Genomic DNA, 23,510 nt, shown 5'->3' with positions numbered 1-23,510 from the left:
CATTATCCTTCACACCTACAAACAATTAACATTAATTCCTTAACATCAAATATCCAGTATCACTTTTTTGTAGAGTTTGTTTGAACAAGAATCCAAATAAAGCCCATTCGTTTTGATTGTACAATGTTTCTCTTCATCCTTTCCGTTTGTACCTTCCTGATCTGGGGCAAAGATGAAAACACAGGACAGGAGGTACCGAGGAAGCACAGTGGATGGACCCAAGGCAGGTCCCGGGATAAAGGGCTCATGCTGGTGGGGCTCCTGAAGTAGGTGAGGCTGGACTGGACATGAGGGATCCGACCCTTCCTCCCAGTGTGTTTCTGAGGGAAGCGTGAGGAAAATGAACACCGCACTGGGGAAGGGTGGTTCTGCCAGCAATGTGCAAATGGCACTCAAGGGTGGAAGATGGTTCTAGCTTATTTCACGGATCATGAGCCTAAATCTGACCGGTTTAAGAACATGACTTAGTTTCCACTCACGAGATGTCACCTTTATGTTTCTTTCAGCATCCGGGCAAAAGAAACTACAGGTCTGTGTCTCCAAGGTCGCAGCATGTTAATGAGGATGGAGGGAAGGAGAGGGGGAGGGGTGGGAGTGGAGGTGCAGGCAATTGGCCTGAACTGAGAGCATCTGGAGGGAGAAGTTGGCAAAGGCAGAACCACCAGAGCCTGGAGGAGCTCGGCCAGGACGCGTGGCGGGGTCAGTTCGTGGGACACGAGGACCCTGTGCCGTGACAGCAGGGAGCTGTCTCACCATCAGGCCACACGTGCCACTGCTCAGACTGCCTCTGACTCTTCCAAAACCTTCTCTTTCCTCCTCCCCCAATCCCCAACCAAAGCGCTTGTCCCCACAGATGTGGGAGTGGAATTAATCTGACTGCTTGATGTGGCAGCAGCAGCCCTAAACTTGGAATCACAAGACCTGGATTTGAGTTCTGCTGGGCCTTCACCGGCTGTATGACCCAAGGCCATAAACTCCCTCTCACTTTCCTCATCCTTGAAAACGGGTAAATGAGAGTCCCAGTGGATGCACGCAGTTATGAAGATCAAAAATGTTAACAGTGAGCTACTCTATGATACCACAGCGGTGATGATGGTGATGATGGTGATGGTGATGACAGTAATTTACATGACATGAGTGTGAGTGACCATTAAATGGCCTCTATCCATCAGGTAAGGTTCATTCTTTAAAAGGATATGTTGGCCAAACCCAATGAATCTCTTATTGGTGAATTCTGTGGAGAATGTTCAGTCAGTTCCTCTGACGCCCCCTTTAAGGGAGACTGGGGCTGATCAGGTCCTTTCTTTCTGGCCTCATTTTTACTTCAAAGACAAATGTGGTTTCTAGAAGGAATGAAGACAGGCAAGCAGCACATCCGTATCCCTGGGCATCATTTCCATGAACTCTCAGCACCTGGGAGCATTGGAGGTATCCAGAAGTCCACCTGTAACGTCTTAAAATGAATGCATTTAAGGACTAAAGTCCAGAATAAGCAAGTGTTAGACTGTATAGCACCTCATGTCATACAATTCTGTGTTGAGAAATTCTAATAAAAGCTGGAGAATTTGGTAATTGACTAGAGAACAGAAACCTGCCTGAGGTCCCTGAAATATGTTCCTTCATTAATTCCTTAAACATCATGAAGTTGCACTGTCTCTTCTACTACTAATTTCAATGTGATATGACAAAGAGATTAATTATTAAAAGTAAAAAGCTTGGGGCACCTGGGTAGCTCAGTTGGGTGAGCATCCAACTCTGGATTTCAGCTCAGGTCTTGATCCCAAGGTTGTGGGACCGGGCCCTGAGTTTAGCCCTGCATTGGGCTTTGCACCGAGTGTGGAACCTGCTTGAGATTCTCTCTCTCTCTCTCTCTCTCTCTCTCTCTCTCTCTCTCTCTCTCTGCCTCTCTCTTTACCTCTCTCATTCTGCCCCACTCCGCTGCTTGTGGTCTCTCACACACTCTCTCTAAGGTTAAAATAAATAAATAAAAATAAAATAAAAATTTAATAAAAAAAATTAAAAAGCTTTGGTTTCCTCTTCCTTCCTTCCCTCCCTCCTTCTCTCCTTCCTTCCTTCCTTCTCTCCTTCCAACCTTCCTTCCTTTCCTCCTTCTGCTCTTTCTTTTCTTAAAATTGTGAAATAAAAGCTTTCATTTTTTTAAGTTTATTTATTTTTGAGACAGAGTGATCGAGGGAGGGACAGAGAGAGAGAGAATCCACGTTGTCAGTGTGGAGCCTGATACAGGGCTTGAACCCACGAACTGTGAGATTGTAATCTGAGCCCAAATCAAGAGTCGGATCCTTAACCAACTAAGCCACCCAGGCACCCCTGAAATAATAGCTTTTAAACATCAGTTTAAATACAAAATGAAAATCAACAAACACGCAAACAAACCAATAAATATCATGCTGCCCTAAAATCTTTAGTGCTTGAGATTATACTGCAGGACAAGAACCCACCTTGAGGTGATAATTAGATTTTATCTACAAATGCAAGTGAGAGGTGGGAAAAGGTGATAGGGTCAACATTTCACCAAAACAACAAGGCAACTCACGTCATTAGTTAGGAAAACAACTACTCAAACAGTTGGCTAGGGTCACTGTCTGATCAAGTAAATTCTGACATACAGTGAGGTGGTTTTCCATTTTATTTGCCTCTCTCTGACCAGAAATTTAGGAATGCGAACTGAAGCCAGAGGAAAAGCAGAAAATAAACGGATAAAGCACACGTAAGAACATCTCTGTTGGGGATCATCATGGTGGAGGACAGAACACACAAGAAAGACCCCCATCCTTTGTTCCACACAAGTCTTCGCAGATGGCTCTATTAGTTGCTCCAGAACTAATGAAGGATGGGGGTTGGACGCAGGGGAATATAGCAGCAGGGCTGGTGCAAAAGTGATAAGGCTTTTGGCTCCAAGTAACACCTTCCAATCTGCACAGAAACAACAATAGAAACTTGCTTCGGGCAGAGTGGTGTCCCACATTTTGACCGGCCCCCGAGAAAATAGCTCCGATTTGCACAAATGTTCACAGTAATCTGACCTGAATGTAAATGCATTCTCTTTTGAATCCGCCCCCCCCCCTTGGTTAAATGAAGTTCCGCAAAACCAGCACAGAGCAGGCAAAAGCAAAAGCAAAGCAGGAAGCCTCCCACACTCGAAAGGGAAGATAAGAATCACAGAAGCCGGCATGGCTTTCATTGAGGGGCATTTCAAAGCAAATAGAGACCTATGTGGCATGTTTGTAAATCCTCTGTATGTGTATAAACATGTACCTTCACACATCAAAACTGGCTTGCTCCTGGGCAACAGAAGGTCCTAAGAACAAAGTGAAAGCTAATAAAAAGCAGAAAACACTTCCAACGGATACAACAGAAAAAGGATCAGGGCGCCTGGGTGGCTCAGTAGGCTAAGTGTCCGACTTTGGCTCGGGTCATGATCTTACATTTCGTGAGTTCAAGCCCCACATGGCATACAGAGCCTGCTTGGGGTTCTCTCTCCCTCTCTCTCTCTCTCTGCCCCTCCCCCACTTGCTGAGCACGCAGGTGCTCTCTCTCTCGCTCTCTCCCTCAAAATAAATAAACATAAAAAAACCCACAGCAGACAAAGGATCATTACCCTTGATACACCGAGAGCCGAGAAAGCAGTGCAACAGAAAAACAGGCAGAAGATGTGTGCAAGAAGATCCCAGAGGAAAAACGACAAATGGCTAGTAATATAAAATGCTCTCTAAATTCAATAGTGATCAGGGAAACGTATGATTAAAGACATAATTTACACCTCTTAAACTAGCAGAAGTCAAAAACTGTTCGCAATTTCCAATCCTGGCCTGGGTGTGGGGAAATGGGCACTCACACCCTGCTGGGAGAATAAATTCATACAAACTTTTGGAGGAAAATACAGCAGTACCTATTAGATCTTAAAAACTGGCATATCTCAATAAAACTGGGAGGGGGGACCAATAACCTTTGACTTGGGAATCTTCTCATGGAAATACTCACACATATGCAGAAAGGCATATATGTCCAAAGTTCACTGAACATCGGTTGTAATATCAAAACTTTAGCGGGGGGCACCTGGATGGCTCAGTCAGTTAAGTGTCTTGATTTTGCCTCAGGTCATGATCTTGGGGTTCGTGGGATGGAGTCCCTCCCATCTGGCTCCGTGCTGACAGCACAGAGCCTGCTTGGGTTGTCTCTCTCACTCTCTCTGCCCCTCCCCCTGCTGGAGAGGCACACGTGCTCGCTCTCTCTCTCTCTCTCTCTCACAACGAGTAAATAAACTTAAAAAAAAAAAAAAAGCTTTAGGGGAAAACAGAATGTTTGCTGCAGACATTGAAAGATACAAAAAATGGATATTTGAGTTTGGATCATGCTAAAATCCCTCCTGGAAACTGTGAGAAATCTGCTTTAAGTGTTTAAATAATAAGTAAATGTACTTTACTGCACAAAGAGAAATACTTTTTTAAACTTTCTGTAAAGGTAAGATTAAAAATGAGGGGCGCCACTGGGTGGCTCAGTCTGTTAAGTGTCCGACTTTGGCTCAAGTCATGATCTCACGGTCTGTGGAATCAAGCCGCAAGATTGGCTCCGTGCTGACAGCTCAGAGCCTGGAGCCTGCTTCAGATTTCTGTGTCTCCCTCTCTCTCTGCCCCTCCCCCACTCACGTTCTGTCTTGCTCAAAAATAAACATTAAAAAAAAATTTTTAATGAAAACCTTATGATTCTGAAGAAAGGCAATCTTTTTTAAAGCTGCAAAAAAAAAATATGGAATGTTGATCAGAAGGGAAGTACTTATACAAAATATGACACATGTAGACTGCAAAGTTTTCTCCAATCTTTAAAATGAATACATGAGAATCATGCATCCTGACATGAAAGAATGTTTAAGAAATTTTTGAGTAGAAAATGTAGTTTGCAGTTGCACAGCAATTTTAAAGCTGAGCCGCTCTAGTAAATAAACTGGGCATTCTTGATAGTTGAATATGGAGAATATACACGGGGAAAGGCAATAATATTGCACTCTATAAGCACATTATTGTCATTGCAATGTCTTAAATAAAACCATATTTTAAAGTGACACCTTGGGCGTGTGAGTGGCTCAGTCGGTTGAGCATCTGACTTCAGCTCAGGTGGTCATGATCTCGTGGTTTGTGACTTTGAGCCCCACGTCGGGCTCACTGACAGCAGTGATCACTTAGGATCCTCTGTCCCCATTTCTCTCTGCCCCTCCCCAGCTCACGCTCTCCCTCCCCAAAATGAATCAACATTTCTTTAAAAAAATATAGTAAATTGGGCGCCTGGGTGGCTCAGTCAGTTAAGCGGCCGACTTCGGCTCAGGTCATGATCCAGCGGTCCGTGAGTTCGAGCCCACGTCAGGCTCTGTGCTGACAGCTCAGAGCCTGGAGCCTGTTTCAGATTCTGTGTCTCCCTCTCCCTGACCTTCCCCCGTTCATGCTTTGTCTCTCTCTGTCTCAAAAATAAATAAACGTTAAAAAAAAATTAAAAAAATATATAGTAAATAAAAAAATAAAATTGGCACCTTAAAAAAAGTGTAGGTTGCAAAGAGCATGCACAGCATAATCCCAAATTTGTGAAGGGAAAAAAAAAATTATTCCAGTGTTATGTGCATGTGTTTCCACAGAAGTGGCCTGAAAGAACACAAGCGGAAGACAAGGGAGGTTAGGGGAATGTGACAGGAACTACACTTTCATCTTATATATATTGGTTGAACTTTTCTTAAAATTTTATTTATTTGTTTATTTATTTATTTATTTATTTATTTATTTATTTAAGTAATCTCTACATCCAACGTGGCACTTGAACTCACGACGCCAAGATCAAGAGGCCCATGCTTCTCTGACTGAGCCAGCCAGGCGCCCCTCGGTTGAACTTTTTATATTACAAATGTATTCTTTTAACGATGGGGAAAATCTAAACTGAGTTTGCTGAGGCTGGAAGAGTGGAGAATTGTTGTGCTTTACTGTTCAGTGTCAAGGCGAATCGTTGCAGGTTAGATGACATTCTGAGGGTTATTGATTAGCTGAGCCGCACCGCATAGCGTTACCTCAAGAGTCTCCACTAATCTGCTAATGACTGTCCTTTCACTAATGAACGAACGTGGGAGGAAGAGGCAGACACCATCGCCCTGTCACTCGTGTGCACTCACTCGTACCTTGGTAACTGTGTGAATGAAACAGTTCTCTCCCCAGCTTCGCCTTCCACATTTTCGTCCAAGGTGACAGCCCTCTGCCCCAAGTCCTCCACTGATTTCCCACCTCACAGAAAAAGTCTACACCGTCAAGACAGTCCACACAGGCCAGTGGACTCCTGTCGCCCGAGTGCACAGCCTGCTGCTGTTCCCCTGCTCACTCCGCCCTTTGGGCCTCCCTTCACTTGCTGAGACACAGGAAACATCCCTGCCTGGGCCTCTGCCCTGCCTGGGCCTCTGCCCTGCCTGGGCCTCTGCTCTCGCTCTTCTCCCTGCTTAGAGGGCTTTCCCTCAACTATCCCCAAAACTCTCACCACCACTTTCCTCAGCGCTTTATTCAAATGTTCCCTCTAACCCAATGCTCCCTATCTTCCTCCCCAACTTTATTATCACCATCTAATATTCTTCATTTATTTTTATTGTATCTCTCACCTGACAAAGATTCCCTCCCTAGCCATGCTCCTCTGATCCCTCTTCTTGACTAGGCCTCAACCTTGGCCTGTATTTGAACAACACTAACAACATAGTTTCTAACAGCTCAAGATCACATCCCTAGGAGGACCTGGGATCCCCCCTTAAAACGCCTGCCTGAGAAAACTCACGGCTGCCAAAAGAATTTATTATTTGTTCCAACCAACACCCGAAGACAGGGCCCCTGTTTCCCAGCCTCTGCGGGAAGGTAGGCGCCTGACCTCGACGAGCACCCGTTAACAAACCCGGATGGGTTTCCCGTGTACCACCCCCCACTTCCCACTTCTTGTCATTTTTCACTTCCCTGACTCTACTGAACCCCTGCTCGCTGCACTCCCTTTCTCCCTCATCCTTCCTCCCTTTAAGCTACCAGTCACCTCTGTACACAATGAAGTTTATGGTGGACTCTTCCCCACTGCGGTAGTATGTTACTGATTAAAATCTGACCTTTCCATTTAACTACTGTCCAGCCTTGTTTATCTTTGACATTCTCCACTGTCATGTGAGCTCCCTGGGCTGAACGTTGTTTTCTCACCAGCACAAAGCAGAGTATCTCCAAATACCAGTGGAACACGATGATGAATCAACACCTGGGCATGGATTTCAGCCCCACAGACACACATCGAGGCTGGGACAACTACACCTAAGCTTTTGTACGAAACAGCACTGCTCACTCCTTACCTAAAAATACCCGGCAAGCGACAGGTGTCTATCCCAGATCATGACAGCCTCCCAAGACCGATCTTCAATTTGCTTTTAATCCCGATAGAGCACTATCTCCTACATGCTTGGTATCATCTATGAACACACACGACCAAGCACAGAATACCATGCTAGTGGAAGATTACTGAAAGATGCTGTACGGAAAGTATTTGCTTCACCAGAAGACTCTTACTATTGATGGTGACTTCCTCTGCTCCCCGCCCTTCATTGCCATTCGTGGTCCTGGTCTTGAAACTCCCACTTCACCTTCAGCTCTCCCAGTGTCTCTCTGGGTTTCCATTCCCAGAACCACACTGAAAGTGTTTTGGCTGTGAATTCTACCACCTTTCTTCAGCTGCAATCCAATGATGTCTTTTCCGTGTTTATTCTTTAGATTCTCTTAGGTGAGCTAAGTGTTGCTAACCTCCCTCACCACACCCTCCCTCTCCTATTCTTCTTATTTTTTTTTTTTATCTGTGGCTTCTCAGCATTTCTAAGAGACTACAAATAGTCCCAAGTGTAACCTGTCACATCCAACAAGTGCTTTTCATAAGTAACTGCTATGGGTGAGGCATTATGGAGTTTACAAAAGTCTAATACTCAAATGCTGTGCTCGAAGAAAGGGACACCATACATACTCATATGAAAAGTTCAAGTTTCCTGCACAGTGGTTGCTTTAATAATAGTTTGTGGAATGAAGCAGTTGTGTAGGAATATTCTTGTAATCGCCAAGGGAATAATAAAGTGTCACATGACTGACACAACCAATAAATCAAAGTTCACCATTTAGAACAGTAGCCTCTCCTATTGCTGTATCTCTCACGTCTACAGGGTGTTTCCCATGGCTATTCTTTTTTTTTTTTAAGTTTACTTATTCATTTTGAGAGAGAGACAGTGCACGAGCAGGGGAGGGGCAGAGAGAGACAGAGAGAATCCCAAGCAGATCACGAGCCATGAGTTTGGAGCCTGTTGCCAGGCTTGAACCCATGAACTCTGAGATCATGACCCGAGCCAAAACCAAAAGTTGGATGCTCAACCGACGGAGCCATCCAGGCGTCCCTTCATGGGTATGCTAACACTAACCACAGCTGACAAAACTACTGTATCTTCTTAGTGCATCCTCAAATCTACCTATTTTCCAACATTCCCATGATTATCAGGGGCAGCACCAACATTCTGATGCTCAGGTATCCCTTCGAGGGACGTGCACGCCCAGTCCATCATGGCCGAACCTCCTGAGGTGTCACAGCCTGGTCTGGGCATCAGTAACCTCAACTCCCCTCCTTCAGCTTCTCCCTCTTCTACAAAAAGCATTGCAGACACTGAGGAATGAAGACTTGAAAATTCTCCACGGGCATAAAGCTTTTCAAAAGTGTGTATTCCTTTTTTACTCTTGTCTTTTCATGTTTTAGGCAATGCTATCTCAAGAAATAGATTTCAGTTTTGAGTTTCCAGTGAATAAAGTGTTTTAATCTTTTTTTAAAAAGAATTCTAGGTGGGGCGCCTGGGTGGCTCAGTCAGTTAAGCGTCTGACTTTGGCTCAGGTCATGATCTCACGGCTTGTGACTTTGAGCCCTGTGTTGGGCTCTGTGCTGACCTCTCAGAGCCTGGAGCCTGCTATGGAATCTGTGTCTCCCTCTCTCTCTGCCCCTCCCCCACTCGTGCTCTGTCTCTCTCTCTCAAAAATAAATAAACGTAAAAAAAATTTTTTTTTAATTCTAGGTGAAGGTAGTCAAAGGTACAAATTTCCAGTTATACAATAAATAAGTCCTGAGAATATAATGTCTGACAGCCTGGTGACAACAGTTAACAATGCTGTATTGTATATTTGAAAGTTGCTGAGAGAGTAGATTTTAAAAGTTCTCATCACAAGAAAACAAATTGTAACTATGTGTGGTAGTGGATGTTAACTAAATTTATTGTGGTGATCATTTTGCAATATACACACATATGTGGTACAGCCGAAACTAACACAATGTTATGTCAATTATATTCCCCCCACTCTCCCCAAAATTCTACTTCTATGTCTCACTCCTACTACCTACCAACCCTCTGGACACTAGACATTAGAGGGTTTTGCAGATAAAGTCTCAAGAGTCAATTCACATGGGCATTCTTGAAGCAAAATATCCTACATAAGTGTAAGTCCTAAACACTCCCTCTCTCTAAACCTTGAAGAGCTTCCAACTACTATAAATAATATACAGTAAGGCTTGCCAAATAGGAAAGCAAGGGGAGACTTTCACGCAAGATGGAAGTTTCCATGGATGGAATTTTGAGGTCCATCAGTGTTAAGAGAAATGCATCCTTAAAGCAGTTGACAAGCCCAATTAAAACTATCCAAAGAGGCGTGCTCCTCCAAGTGTGGTTCACAGACCGGCCACATCAGCAAAACTAAGATGCCTATTAGACAATGCAGAAGCTCTCTACCCCAAACCTACTGAGCTTCAGTAAGATCCCCAGGTGATTCAGAAGCACGGTAACATTTGAGAAATGCTACATGAGGTAACATAACTGTTATCCAGATTGAATGTGAACTTAGATGAGAGCTCTGGTCAACAAACCATTACAGCTGATTTGAGTCAGCCATTTGATGCATTGAAACATCACCCAACACCCATCTAGAAGCAAATGGTGAACTTGGTGCTTTCTGGTGTGGCTGACTAGGACTTCAATTTTCCATCTCTCTTGGTGTGCCTTTGCTGTCTGTTGACTATTAACAGAGCAACAAGGTGATAGTGGCTGAAAACCACAGCCTAGGATTAAGGGCTTCCTTCATGGGGCACGGGGACCAGTTGAATCATATCGAGACACCTCCACCCCCAGTCCTCGGTAATACTTTAACACAGGTAAGGGCCTGCAAACATGATCACCAAGGGGAGCCTTGGGGGAAGAGGGCTCAAAGAGCAACAGTTAAAGTAGGTGTGTGTGCAGGAAAAGAAGGGAGCAGTGATATAGCCAGGCTGTCAAAGGTAGGACAGGGACAGTTGCATGCAGATTTTGATGGCCAAGGTAGATTTTTCAACACTAGAAAGTTCAAAACACCTCTTTCTCCTGTAGCGGCTGTTTATCAGATGCGGGTCCCTCCAAGTGTGTTCCTGGGCCTGAGATAAACACGTTGCCATTGCCTGAGGCCATGGACTTCTTTCTGATCCCAGTCCTCAGGGAATTTGTCATCCAGTGAAAAACTACCAATCTGGATCTGGACAATTGCATGTGACCTCATGCCAACTCTAAACCCAAGCTGAGAAGTGTTTAATCAGATCAGGTCTGAGGAATGCCATCCCACAACCCAAATAGGCTCCAGAAGCCAGGGTCACCATCTGGGAGAATATAATCCCCAGAGAGCCAGGATTTCAATCATACTCATTACCACAGGGTTCTATTTGAGAAGAGGCACGGGAGCCTGATCTTCTGTGTGAGACCCATTGTTAACGTTCCTAGAGGAAGGAGGAGGTCTGGTAAAACATTCATGGAGGGCTGAATGGAAATAAAAGGGGCTCACGTGGCCAATGGTAATGTATACCCTGCAGCTGGTGTAGATGACCCATCAGGTTTGCCACCAATCAAGTGGGAGAGAAGACTGTCTTCATGACCAGGCCTTCTTGCCATATTCTTCACTCTTCTTGCTCCCTGTGGCCCACCCCCAACATGCACCCACCCCGTGCCCCAGCCAATAACTTCCATCACCCTCGCTGTTCCTCAGGAAAATCCCTCCTCCTTCCTGCCTTCCCCACAAGTCTAAGACACCCCACTGTACTACTGAAAGCCCACTTCACTATAGTTTCCTTATTCTTTTTATTTTTATGTTTTATTTATTTTTGAAAGAGAGTGTGTGAGCAGGGGAGGAGCAGAGAGAAAAATGGGGACAGAGGATCCACAGCAGGCTCTGCGATGGCAGCTCAGAGCCCCATGTGGGGCTTGAACTCACAAACCACGAGATCATGACCTGAGCCGAAGTCAGACGCTCAACTGACTAAGCCACTCAGGCGCCCCTATGTTTCCTTATTCTATGTCACTTTCTTATTCCATTCCTTCTCTTCTTTCTCACCTTAACAGGCACTTATTTGGCTTTTCTCAGTGACACTTTAGCTTCCCCAAAGCTCAGGAATGCCTCATCTCGCTGGTCTTCTGGTACGCTAAGGTAATGTAACCTTTGATGTGTTTGCCCATCCCCCTTCATCTGTTTTTTTATTTACTTTTTTTAATTTATTTTTTTATTTGAGGGAAAGAAGAGGGGAGGGGCAGAGGGAGAGAGAAAGACAGAGAATCTCAAGCAGGCTCTACACTCTGCACAGAGCTGGATGTAGGGCTCGATCCCATGACCCTGGGATCATGACCTGAGCCGAAATCAAGAGTCAGAAGGTTAACAGACTGAGCCACCCAGGCACCTGTCCATCTTTTATCTAAGAACTATCTTCTCCACACCTATGACAGTGCACGTGAGCAGCCTCACTTGTCCTGCACAATGGATATAACTAATTACAGGAATGGCTACCTGGCCCAGGCTGGGCGTCTGGAATCGGGATCCAAGGACACTGAGGAGTCTCTCTGCTGTCTTGAACTAAAGATGTGTAAATTTGGGAACTCTGTGGTAAATGTACTCATAACAACAGAGAAATCTGGTAGGGGAGGATGGACGGAAGCACAGATGTATGGGAGGAGATAGATAGACAGACAGACAGATAGATGGATCCCTGGAAAGAAAAAGTGCAGGAGCGGTGGAGAGAACTCCCTTCTTGGCCGCAGGTTAACTTCTCAGTTCCTGGTTCTAGGCCTCATGAGACCCAACTCTGCTTCCTGGTTTCGGAATGCTCTTACATCCTTATTTAAAAAAAAAAATAATTTTAAGGGGCACCTGTCTGACTCAGTTGGTGGAGTGTGTGACTCTTAGTCTCAGGGTTATGTGTTCAAGCCCCATGTTGAGTGCAGAACTTACTTTAAATAATAATAATAATAATAATAATAATAATAATAATAGCAATCTCTCAGATTGCTCAGACAAGGCGATCTCCATTACTGTCTAAGGAAATGTGTTCATTTGACCAAATCCTTGCTATTAATTAGTAATCCTCTCCTCCATCTTACTTAGCACCCCCCGCAAACACCACAGTTGCCTTCTTTTCTTTCATAATCCCAGAGTCACTAGACTAACAGTCAAAACTGGCCTGCTTAGTTAGTGTACATTTCTTTGCACAGTTATACATTTGGGGGGCATGATGCATTACTATCAAGTAATATGAATGACTTAAACGTCAAAATGATTGCTGTTCCCTCCAAAGTAATCATGCTGGGAGACGACAAATATATTCCCGCAATGTGGTCACCATCCCAGCCATTTCCAGAATGCCTTTTCAAATCTGCCCCAGTGACGTAAGTCTATGTCTCTGAAAGACAAATATGATTTTTAAAAAGAACTACAATTGTGCCATCATCAGGGCAAGTAGCTAAAATGAGGGATCCAACATCTTAAAAAACTTTTGTTAAACAATGTTTTATACAGTAACATCATAATTGGAATAAGCACATACCCTTCTAGTATGACAGCTCTAAAACATAACATTGGTTTGAAGACATAAGTTCTATTACATTTTTAAACTATAAATCAGATTCTTCATCATAATCACACATTTCTATCACTGTCATTCAGGCATCTGGAACAGGAATCGGAGATTTGTAATGCCCAGTAGATTGGGCATTACAGTAGATCAATGTTTAATAGCCTGTTTAATTATTATTTAATAGAACTTATACCTCAAAAGAGGATATGACAACATTCAAGTAGGTTAAAACATACATGAAGACAAAACAAGATTATGGACATGGCGCGCCTGGGTGGCTCAGTCAGTTAAGCATCCTACTTCAGCTCAGGTCATGATCTCGTGGTTCATGGGTTTGAGCCCTGCACTGGGTTCTGTGCTGACAGCTCAGAGCCTGGAGCCTGTTTCAGATTCTGTGTCTCCCTCTCTCTCTGCCCCTCCCCAACTCATGCTCTGTCTCTCTTTGTCCCAAAAACAAATAAACATTAAAAAATTTTGAAAAAAAAACAAACAAGATTACAGACCAATATTGATGATGTGAATCATGGCCATAAATTGCCACAAACTTAAAACATGTGAGTTGCTAATCCAAAATTGAAGCATCGTATCTGTGACATTCCTGCCCTGGTCATAGTCCTGAGCTCTGGATATAGATAACGTACTATAAGTCACAGTTTTCTTCTTGTTACAAGGGATAAGCAGTAGCTGTTTTTTCTCAAGCCTTCACAGAGGCACCAAGAAACTGCAAAGTAAGGCATATAAATGTCAAGGTTTACCCAATAGGTCACAAAGTGAGCTAGGTCTCAGAACCCTTTCTAAGGCAAGCTGGTGCAACCTATTTCTCTGTGCAAATTTCAGCTAGCATGATCAAAGATAATGAGTCACCTGGTTATGGTATTTTTAAAACACTAAAACTTCTTCGGTGTTTTTTTCCCCGAGCTTCATAGTCACTGAAACTAAACTTGTACTTTGAGACGAAATATGGTTCGTGTGCATGTGTTATACACCTGACTCCAAGATTGAGTACTTTTGGTTTAAAACAATGCACTTAAATAATGATCACTGATGTGTGCTTGCCTGAAAATACTAACTCCCAGAATTTCGTCCCAGTTCATCCAAATTCGCTATCGATATGAGAAATTTGAAGTGTTGGAGAGACTTTAAAATAGATAATTGGTTGGGGCCTTAAAACGAAAGACTGAGAGAAAGAGATGTTTGTTACGACAATCTCTCTCAAGATAGTATTTGTAGAGTGAAACATGACACAATTTCCTCCCTGTTGGTGGATGTCCATGTGAATGGTTTTCTATGAGAGGCGATGGATACGCACCCAGGAAGCGTGCAGTAGAAAAGAGTCTGAGCTTTGAGGTCAGAAAGATTTGAGTATTGGTTCTACTACTCCCTGCTACCTGCGGGACTTGGATGGGTTGTTCGACCCGCACCAGCCTCCTTGTCCAAAAAGTGGAGCTGATACATAGCGATGTCACGGGGCTGCCATAAAGATGAAATGTGATAGTTCGTGTAAATAATGCAGGGCCAGATCACCATGAGGTTTCACATCCCTCTTGGCCCACTGGCCTACACTCTCGCATCTAACACCCAGCACCACCTTCCAACAAGGCTGCAGAATCCCTGTTGCTTGGATTGCATCATCACCAGGCTGAGGCTGGAGTCACATGCACAACTTCCCTTTCACAAATTTCTCCTATAGATGTCACAAGGTGAAGGTTCCATGATACCCCAAAGACGATTTGATTTTCTCATGAGCGGCTCTTCAAAAACACTCTGGTTGGGTGCCTGGGTGGCGCAGTCGGTTAAGCGTCCGACTTCAGCCAGGTCACGATCTCACGGTCCGTGAGTTCGAGCCCCGCGTCAGGTTCTGGGCTGATGGCTCAGAGCCTGGAGCCTGTTTCCGATTCTGTGTCTCCCTCTCTCTCTGCCCCTCCCCCGTTCATGCTCTGTCTCTCTCTGTCCCAAAAATAAATAAAAACGTTGAAAACAAAATTAAAAAAAAAAAACAAAAAACACTCCGGTTAGTTCATTTTTTAATTTTAAAACATTTGGAAATCATAGCTTCTATCCAATGGGCCATTTTATTAATTAGTTGACTGATTGCCTAATTTTCGATGTAGAGTCTTGAGGTCAAAAGAACTGACTTTTAAGTAATTCATACATTAATTATGTAAATATCTAGTAAGCACCCGGCATATATATAGCCGGCCCTGAATTAGGCACTGAGCATGCAAAAATAAAGAAAACATTATTTTGGGGTGCCTGGGTGGCTCAGTCAGTTGGGCATCTGACTTTGGCTCAGTCACGATCTTGCAATTTATGGGTTTGAAGCCCCGTCGGGCTCTGTGCTGACAGCTCAGAGCCTGGAGCCTGCTTCGGATTCTGTGTCTCCCTCTCTCTCTGCCCCTCCCCCTGCTCACACTCTGTCTCTCTCAAAAATAAACATTAAAAAAAATAATAATGAACTTAAAAAATAATAATAAAATAAATTTAAAAAAAGAAAACATAATTTTCCTTTTCAATGACTATACAGTATGAGGAAGGAGATAAACCTATCCATAATTGTCATATACCACAGTAAGTCACATAATAGAAGTATGCAAATGATGTCACCATTTTATTGGCACTTTCAAGTTCAAGTTCAAGTTTTCACATGTTTCTGCCTTACGAAATCCCACAAGCTAGGTGTTACCGTTACTAGTCGCCTCCAGGTCAGATATAAAGAAGTCAAGCAGAGGAAAAGAAAGTAAGTTGACCAAGGTCACACAGATAATAACCATGATTCTGTGTCTCAAATCTCAGTTGTCTGGGCTCTTCAACCAGTGTCCCTCAATATCCATGTCAGAATACACTCAGAACATACAAGCTCTGTCAAGCTTGCAAATGCCTCACAAATGTCACCCAAATTGTGTATCTCCCAGGAGATTCACTCTCTGGCCTTGGCCTAACACCCAGTCTTCCTCTCTACCCTCTCCCACAGGAACCCTCCTGAGAGCCAACCCAACTGTTGAGTGTTTCCTGATGACACTGAGTTGTTTCAGGCCTGGTGCTTTTGATTTTACTGTTCCTCTCTCCAAACCCTGCTCTGCCCCCTCACCCAACTCCATCTTCTAGTTCCTCCTCTTGCATGGAGATAACACATCTTCCTCCTCCAGGAAGTCTTTCGTGATTGCGCTGCCCTAAGCCATTTCATGTAGCTAAGCCTCCTGGGTGCTCCCCCAGGCCTGGGACAGGGCACAAGTCATACCTCATACTTTATTGCACTGCAGTTGTTGGTTTATTTGCCTGTCCTTCGCCCACTAGACTGTGAATTCCTTAGGAATTCACAGCCTGCGTTTAGCCCATTTACTGTTTGCTAATTGAATGAATAAAAGAAAAAATCAAGATATGATCCCTCGCCTAGTGTAACCCCTTCAGTAGCTGGAGCTCAAAATAAAGCCACAGCTTTGCCATTGGCTTCAATGTGACTAGTGAATGACTGAGACCAACTAGAACTTGTCCGGTTTGGGTATAATTAGCTGTTCATGCTACCTTTCGAAACAAGAACAATGGCTATCATCATCATCAGTCCTTTTTTTTTTTTTTTTGCATAATCATGGCAAATAACAATGGCTTAGAGGACCAGACATGCTACTGTACCTGGTCTGCCACATCCTGTCTGAACGGCCTCCGCTTTCAGTGTTACCCCCACAACTGCAAACCCATATCTATTTAGCTCCGCACATCCAATAAATATTAGATGAAGGAGTGAATGAATGAATGAATGAATGAGTAAATGAATGGAAACAGTCCAGGCTCAGTTCCTTCTAAGTGGCTATATTGACATCGTGTGACCCCCACCGCCAGGCCACAACTGGCTTGCGCTTGGGTGGGTATCAGATGAAGGATGGACAATCCATAGGCTTCTCTAGGACCTATGATCTATGGCCTACTGTGAAAAGGTGGCTGCAAACAGTAGATCTCTTCCAGGAAATGCAAGCTAAGAAATATGAAGAAATGTTTCCAGATAAACATAGGGGCAAGAGTGAAAAGGAAGCAAAAGTAAAGTTGTTATAAGGCAGGTAGAAGCTCTGGTGTGGTGTTTGTAAGTAGATGGATGGGGAGGCACCTGTGAGGGTGAGGAATCTGCTTGGATGAGAGTGAGAAAGCTGGCCGGCAGAGGGGCAGAGAGAACCGCAATGCCAGGGGAGACCGTGCTAGCTTAGCAAGAGCAAGAGGAAATTGTTCCAGGCGTTGCCTCAGTTCCTGACAAGTTTCTGGTCTCAGCCCCAAGTCAGGTGCAACCTGACTTAACAGGTAAGTCCTTACCTAAGAGGTGAAGATGATTTTTAAAGTGTTTCGGCCTCTGCTGCAGGGTAACAGGTGAAGTCAAATTTAAAAACGTGCCGGCCTCAGGTATGGGACACCCATCAGCTTAGGTGGCGCCTCTGTGACTCACAGGAAAAGGCACCCGTGCTGGGATGAGGCCTGACCAAGGGTGGCTCCTAGCTGGATGGGAAGCCCAGGGCCTTTGTGCAAAGAGAAATGTTCCCTCCTAAGGGAGGGGTGTCTGTGCATGTACACCGGGGTACACGGCTTGATCAGGGCACGGCACGGGCTGGATTTGAGCACCCCCCGCCGTCTGCTGTGCCCAGCACCCATCTGCGCTGCCCAGACTGCCCTGGCTTTCCCAGCAGGACAGCTTTGCTCTTCTGTGAGTAGGCAGAGACAGATAGTAAACTTAGAGCCAGATGGTCTTTGTCTGGTAAAAAAATCACTCTGAGCAACACAAATGGAAAGTGAGCCGGCATCCATTGTTCCTGGCCTGGGGCAGCTCCAGCCCAGCTGTGAATGGGGCCCAGGAGCCCCTGGCAGAGCATTAGCCTGGCAGAACAACAGCTGAAAATGCAAGCAGTGGCCCAAATAGTTTTATCCTCGGGGGTCCGTGAGAGGCGCTCTGAGAGCACAGGCCAAGTGTAGACAAGCAAGGACTTCCCCCAATGGGACGGGTGACCATCGGCTGCAGAGCCCATCCTGGACAGCAGCACCTCGCGCTTGTGGCCAGGCAGCTGTGGGTATGGGCTGAAAGAACATCCAGGTTTGCTAGATTTCTTGCTCCCTCTTCACTGAACACACCAGAGATCGAAGACTCCAGAAAAAGATCCTGCATTTCCCTTACCTATACACCTAATTACACCAGGACAAGGAATGCTGGAGAGATGAATCAAGGTACCAAAAGAGCTGAGGCTGTTTCTGTGCAAGTTTTATTAAGTGGTCCATTCATCCATACTTCCCTTTTCTGAGATGCCTCACAGGGTTCTCTGCTCTGTGCAGCCCAACATGTAAGACTGAGAGTCATCACTTGAACACAGCCTCTTGGTCCAACAGGTGCAGTACAGTACCTGGAACATAGTACTTGCTGAAAGATTACAGAAGGAATATGCCCTATGTTGTATCCTAAGGCTCCTTATTCACTAAACATTGGGCTTATCAGAAGAGCACATCAGAACACTCTGAAAATGTTATAGTCACTCGTGCAGAAAAAGATCGGTCTGAAAATTAAGGGAACACCAGTCCATATATCATGAAAAGCTTACTTCAGGATTTTTTTTTAATGGATAAAATACTACTACATTTACAAAGAAATGTTAGATTTTCAATATCCAGAACTTTTGCTGAATTCCAGAACTGTGAGTTCAAAAACCATAAAGCAAAATCAATCTGCATTTTTCTAAAGCAAAAGTCTGTTTTTATAAGCCCAATAAAAGGGCTTGCGTGTCAATTCTAATGTTATTTAAAGTATATTTTTAAAATGTTCTTTCTTATTTGAATATATTTGGTTTTCTTCGCATTTTATATGGATTTTAAAATATAGAACTATAGCTTTTGTGAAACCAATGCATTTTTATCATGTGAAAAAAAAACCCTGCTCAAATCACAAGTTAAAAGCCCTTGAAGTCTGAGATGCTTTTCTTAACAAAAATCTAGTAATGAAACACAGACAGGAGGGGCGCCTGGATGGCTCAGTGGGTTAGGCGTCTGACTTCTGCTCAGGTCATGATCTCGTGGTTCTTGAGTTTGAGCCCTACGCCAGGCTCTGTGCTGACAGCTCAGAGCCTGGAGTCTGCTTCAGATTCTGTGTCTCCCTCTCTCTCTGCCCCTCCCCTGCTTGCTCTCTGTCTCTCTCTCTCAAAAATAAATAAAACAAAAACAAAAACAAAACAAACAGGAGAAGTGGAATCTCTTGTGATATTCCAGCAGCATCAACACAGTCTCTCACAGAGGTCTTTAAAAAAATATGCTTCATGGGCACCTGGGTGGTCAGTTAGCTAAATGTCTGACTCTTGATTTCATCTCAGGTCATGATCTCACGGTTCGCGGGTTCGAGCTCTGCATTGGGCTCTGTGCCGAGAGCATGGAGTCTGCCTAGGATTCTCTCTCTCTCTCCCTCTCTCTCTCTGCCCCCACCCCCGACCCTGGCTTGTGCTCTCTCACTCTCTCTCAAAATAAATAAATAAACTTTATAAAAAGAAAGAATTTAAAAAAATATATATATATGCTTCATACTGGACTGACTCGTATCGCCATAGCTGGCAAAATTTTAGAAGCCAAGTTTCAAGTTTTCAGTTATTCTTTCAAGGGAAGAAACATGGAGAGGAAATGAGGGACGGGGTGACAGATGGGGTAGCCTGGGAGTGGATGTTTTTTTGGAGCGAGGTTCTTTGATAACCCATGACACCTCACAGTCTTCTCCTCCTTCCCCTCTTCTGCTCCCTCACATCCATACATCTTTGCAAAACAGGACGTCCCCTCCCCACTCAACACTCTCTCCAGGTGAATTAACCCATTATTAGAAATTAACCCTTAGGAAGGACTTAGTGACAACCAGCTAGAATCAAGAATGGGAGTGAGAGGTGCCATTTGGGAGGTGGCCACAGCAGAAGAGAGTTCTACTAGGACGTGAGAAGGTACTGAACCAAATCTTTCAACCTTACACTTGCCCAGGCCAACCCTGGCCACAGCATCACAACAGACATGGCAGCAAGCTATGTGGACACACGGTTCTCAAAGTCTGCTGCACAAGAGAATCACCCAGTACTCGGGCTGTACCTGGTGCCAATTAAACCAGAATCCCTAGGGGGAGGGACCTAGCCATAAACTGTTTGTTGTTGTCGTTGTTGTTTTAACTCCCCAAGTGACTCTAATGTGTAACTAACTTTGAAAACCAGTGTCAGAAAATAGTGCGTCTCAAATGCTACGTGTCTAAAAACAACCTGAGAATCCGTGAAATGCAGATTGGAAATAAGCTGGTCTGGGGTAGGGTCCGAGCTTCTGAGGTGAGACCCATGCTGCCCGTCTGGGCCAGTTCTGGCAAGACCACATGCGATCTAGCTCCAGATACTGCCCACATGTGTGCAGAGCTCCTGAGGAAGGCCTGGAAACTGGGCTGCCCTACACCAGGCCAAGCAATGTTTCCACAAGGTGGTGTAACCTTCCCCTTGTGCCCCTAAGACAACTCTGCTATCCCAGGCCGGTCACATCTTGCTGACTCTCTGGCATCCATGCAGAGGCTGCAGGATTCTAGGGAAACACTCTGTGTGTCAGTGAGGGGCCAGCTCATTCGTTACCTCTCTGACTCTAAGAAATGCAGGGAGCTCCTGGTGACACTCAGCCTGCTCTTAAATAAATGCAAGACTCAGTTCTGAAAATGGGATACAGTAACTTAGAAGACATTCACTCTTTTACACGTGGGTCAGTATCCCAGGGTGCAGGGGACAAGTCAGCTGAAAGTTGCCCCTTCCCAAAGTCCTCTAAGAGCACACTGAAGATACAGAGTTCTTGGAAGTAAAATAATGTTACAAATGGAAGTCATAGTTCACATAATGTATACTTTGCACACTCACATTTGAGAGTTCTTTACTGCCCTGTGGGGCACAGTCGGTTAAGTGTCCGACTTTTGATCTCGGCTCAGGTCACGATCTCATAGTTGGTGAGTTCGAGCCCTGCATCAGGCTCTGTGCTGATGATGGCAGGGAGCCTGCTTGGGATTCTGTCTCTCCTCTCTGCCCCTTCCTTGCTTGTGTGTGCTCTCCCTCCCTCTCTCTCTCAAAATAACTAAGTTAACATTAAAAAAATTATATAAGAAAAAATAAAAGTTCTTTACTGCCCTTCTTTTGCACACCTGCCTTAATTTCTAGCTATGAAGATGAAAAAAAAATTTTATCTAGTCACCAAATTGACTAATTCTTAGTTGGTTCTTTAGAGTCATTTGAACGGCTAATCTTTGTAAAATCCAATCAAGATTATCCACTGGTCAAGTTCAGTTTGGCCAAGACCTAAAAAGCAGGAGGTAAATCACATTCAACTCAGTGCTTTCACCATATGAATTTGGCAGAATATTCTTTTCTCAAATACCATGACCCACATCTCACTACCTGTATTTAACAATTCTGAGTGGCTTTATCCAGCATGATCTGCAAAGTCAGATCAACAATACCTCTGATACTAAGTATACACGTTGTGTGGCGAAACGATATTACAAGCACAGGAAGACGGCGGGTTCTGATGGAAAACAGAGCTAGCTAGCTGGAATGTAGTCAGAGGTATGGAAATGTGCCTTTTTTGAACAAGACACTTGGCCTCAGGTAGCTGTGAGGTTGAGTCACAGCTCAAAGGCCTGACCTCGGAGCGCCGCACCGGCCTTGGACTGCTGTGGGTAGTTTTGATGTTCGCTTTCGTTTCCAGCTTCCCAGCTTCCATGCATCCTCCTTGGATGTAAATCGGAAAGCAATCCCTGGGCAGTTAACAAATCCGTGGACTTTTAAAAACAGTTCTACGGTTCCTAAACTGATGCTTTGTTCAAGAGCATTTAAAAATGATGAATTATTTAATCCTCCGTGCGGTAGCTCCACACTCATTCCCACTTTAAGTGCCGAGATACGAGAGACAAAGGTAAGTGGTTTGCCCCACGTTACCCGGCGCAACCACCCGCCCTCGGCCGAGTTCCTGGTTCTGCCGGTCGCGGTGCACAGACCGCGCCGAGGAGGGACCAGGGCGCTAGGCAAGCAAGGGCCAAGCGAATCGGCTGCAGACGCGGAGGTGCTGGATCGAGCCTCTCTGTCAAATAACAGTGAGAACCAGGGGCGCAAACAGCCTGGCCAAACTCTCAGTACCACCTGCACGGTTTTTACAGGGAGGAAAAACTCAGGCCCTGAGTCCTCTGACCAGCACCACCCCCCCCACCCCCCCCGCCACAAAGAACCCTTTATTTCAAAAGCACGAGCAGTTAGGAGGGTTTCCAAGACCTGCATTGGCCCTGGCCCCCATCGTGAGGGGGCCGCACCCTTCCGCGGGATCAAAGTCTCTTTCTGTCCCGCACGGCCGCGCTCGCTGACCCAGAGGGCTGCACCCCCGCTCGCAGAGACGCGCGCCCACCCGGCGCACCGACCGCAGCCCTGCTGGAGCATCTCCGGCCGAAGGAGCCAGCCGCCGGCAGCAGAGCAGGAGGACCGCGCGGGGAGCTCCGTTGCGCCCTCCCCTGCGCTCACCGCAGCCCCTCCCCTCCCGCCCGCGTCCCGGGCCGGCCGGGTCCCGCCGCCACCTGCCCCGACCGGCCCTCCCCTGGCCGCCCCAGCGCCCGGAGCCGCCTTACCTGAGCCGGAGATGTGGACCCGGAGCGGGCGGCCCCTGCTGGAGCACGACGATAGGTCACTCTGGGAGCGGCCGCGGGGGCTCGGGTCCCCGGGCAGCCAGCGCTGAGCGGGCGCCGGCGGCGGGGCGGCCGCCTGGGGCTCGGGGGCTGCGGCCGCTGCCTGCTCGGCGGGCTCGCCCGGGGGCTCCGCGGCGCGTCTGCCCGCCTCGGCCATGGGCTCCCGGCGGCGGCCGGCCCGGAGCGCGGGGTGGGGCCGCCTGCGCTGCCGGGAGCGGCGACCCCGAAGCAGCGCCGAGGGCGGGGAGGCTGGACGCTGGGCGCCGAGAAGCCGGTGGGGAGGGCAGGAGGAGGAAGAGGACAGAAAAGTTTGCACAGGAAGGAGCCGCCTACAGCCGGCTCTCGCTCCGGCGGGCGAAAGCCGCAGGGCTCGGAGCGGGGCCGCCCTCGGTGCCCGCGAACCTCCCGGCTGCTCCTCCCCCAGGCCCAGGCACTGCCCTTTGCGCGAGGGCAGCAGCGGGGTCCGCTCCGGCCGAGCGGCTGGTCACCCAGCAAGCCGACCCCAGAGAAGCGGCGTCTGGGCTTCAGGAGCTGTGATGTAAGGTCAAGGTTAACAATGCATTTTCATTTCTTTGGGATGGGGGGCGGGGGGGGGGCGGGGATGCCAGATACACGCTCTGGGGTCGCCGTGGGATGGAACAGAAATGGCCATACCCAGTTGACAGACACGAGACCGCGGCGCGAAGGACACCAGACCTGCCGGTGGCTTAGTGGCAGATCCAGGACCTTCTGGCCCTCAAAGCCCTTCTCTGCCCTCGACCGTTGGCCACATTCCTGGGTTTCTGTCTACTGGGTAAACTCAAAGGTCATGTTTAAAAGGCCAGTCTTCCGAGAACTGAATAAATAACACAGATTTGATTACTGAGTCTACACTTTCTAACGGAAA

The 23,510-nt window shown here is 46.1% G+C and overlaps 1 protein-coding gene across 6 annotated transcripts in view; it reads right to left on the bottom strand.

Moving 5' to 3' along the window:
• Positions 1-23,107, bottom strand: part of PHACTR2 (phosphatase and actin regulator 2) — a 273,832-nt gene extending 250,725 nt beyond the window's left edge. For 2 of the 6 annotated variants that reach the window (XM_045058147.1, XM_045058148.1), the window contains exon 1: positions 22,568-22,886. In XM_045058147.1, coding sequence (XP_044914082.1) covers positions 22,568-22,781 — 214 coding nt within the window. In that variant the 5' untranslated portion in view covers positions 22,782-22,886. Of the gene's footprint in view, positions 1-22,567 lie in introns of all 6 variants that reach the window. The other 4 variants (XM_045058152.1, XM_045058149.1, XM_045058151.1 and 1 more) reach the window with 4 other exon arrangements.
• Positions 23,108-23,510: the final 403 nt, after the last annotated feature.

The sequence above is a fragment of the Felis catus genome, chromosome B2 (assembly GCF_018350175.1).
Source record: "Felis catus isolate Fca126 chromosome B2, F.catus_Fca126_mat1.0, whole genome shotgun sequence".
Classification (NCBI taxonomy): domain Eukaryota; kingdom Metazoa; phylum Chordata; class Mammalia; order Carnivora; family Felidae; genus Felis; species Felis catus.
The sequence above is the reverse complement of the archived record's forward strand: the minus strand, read 5'-3'. Positions and strand labels throughout refer to the sequence as shown.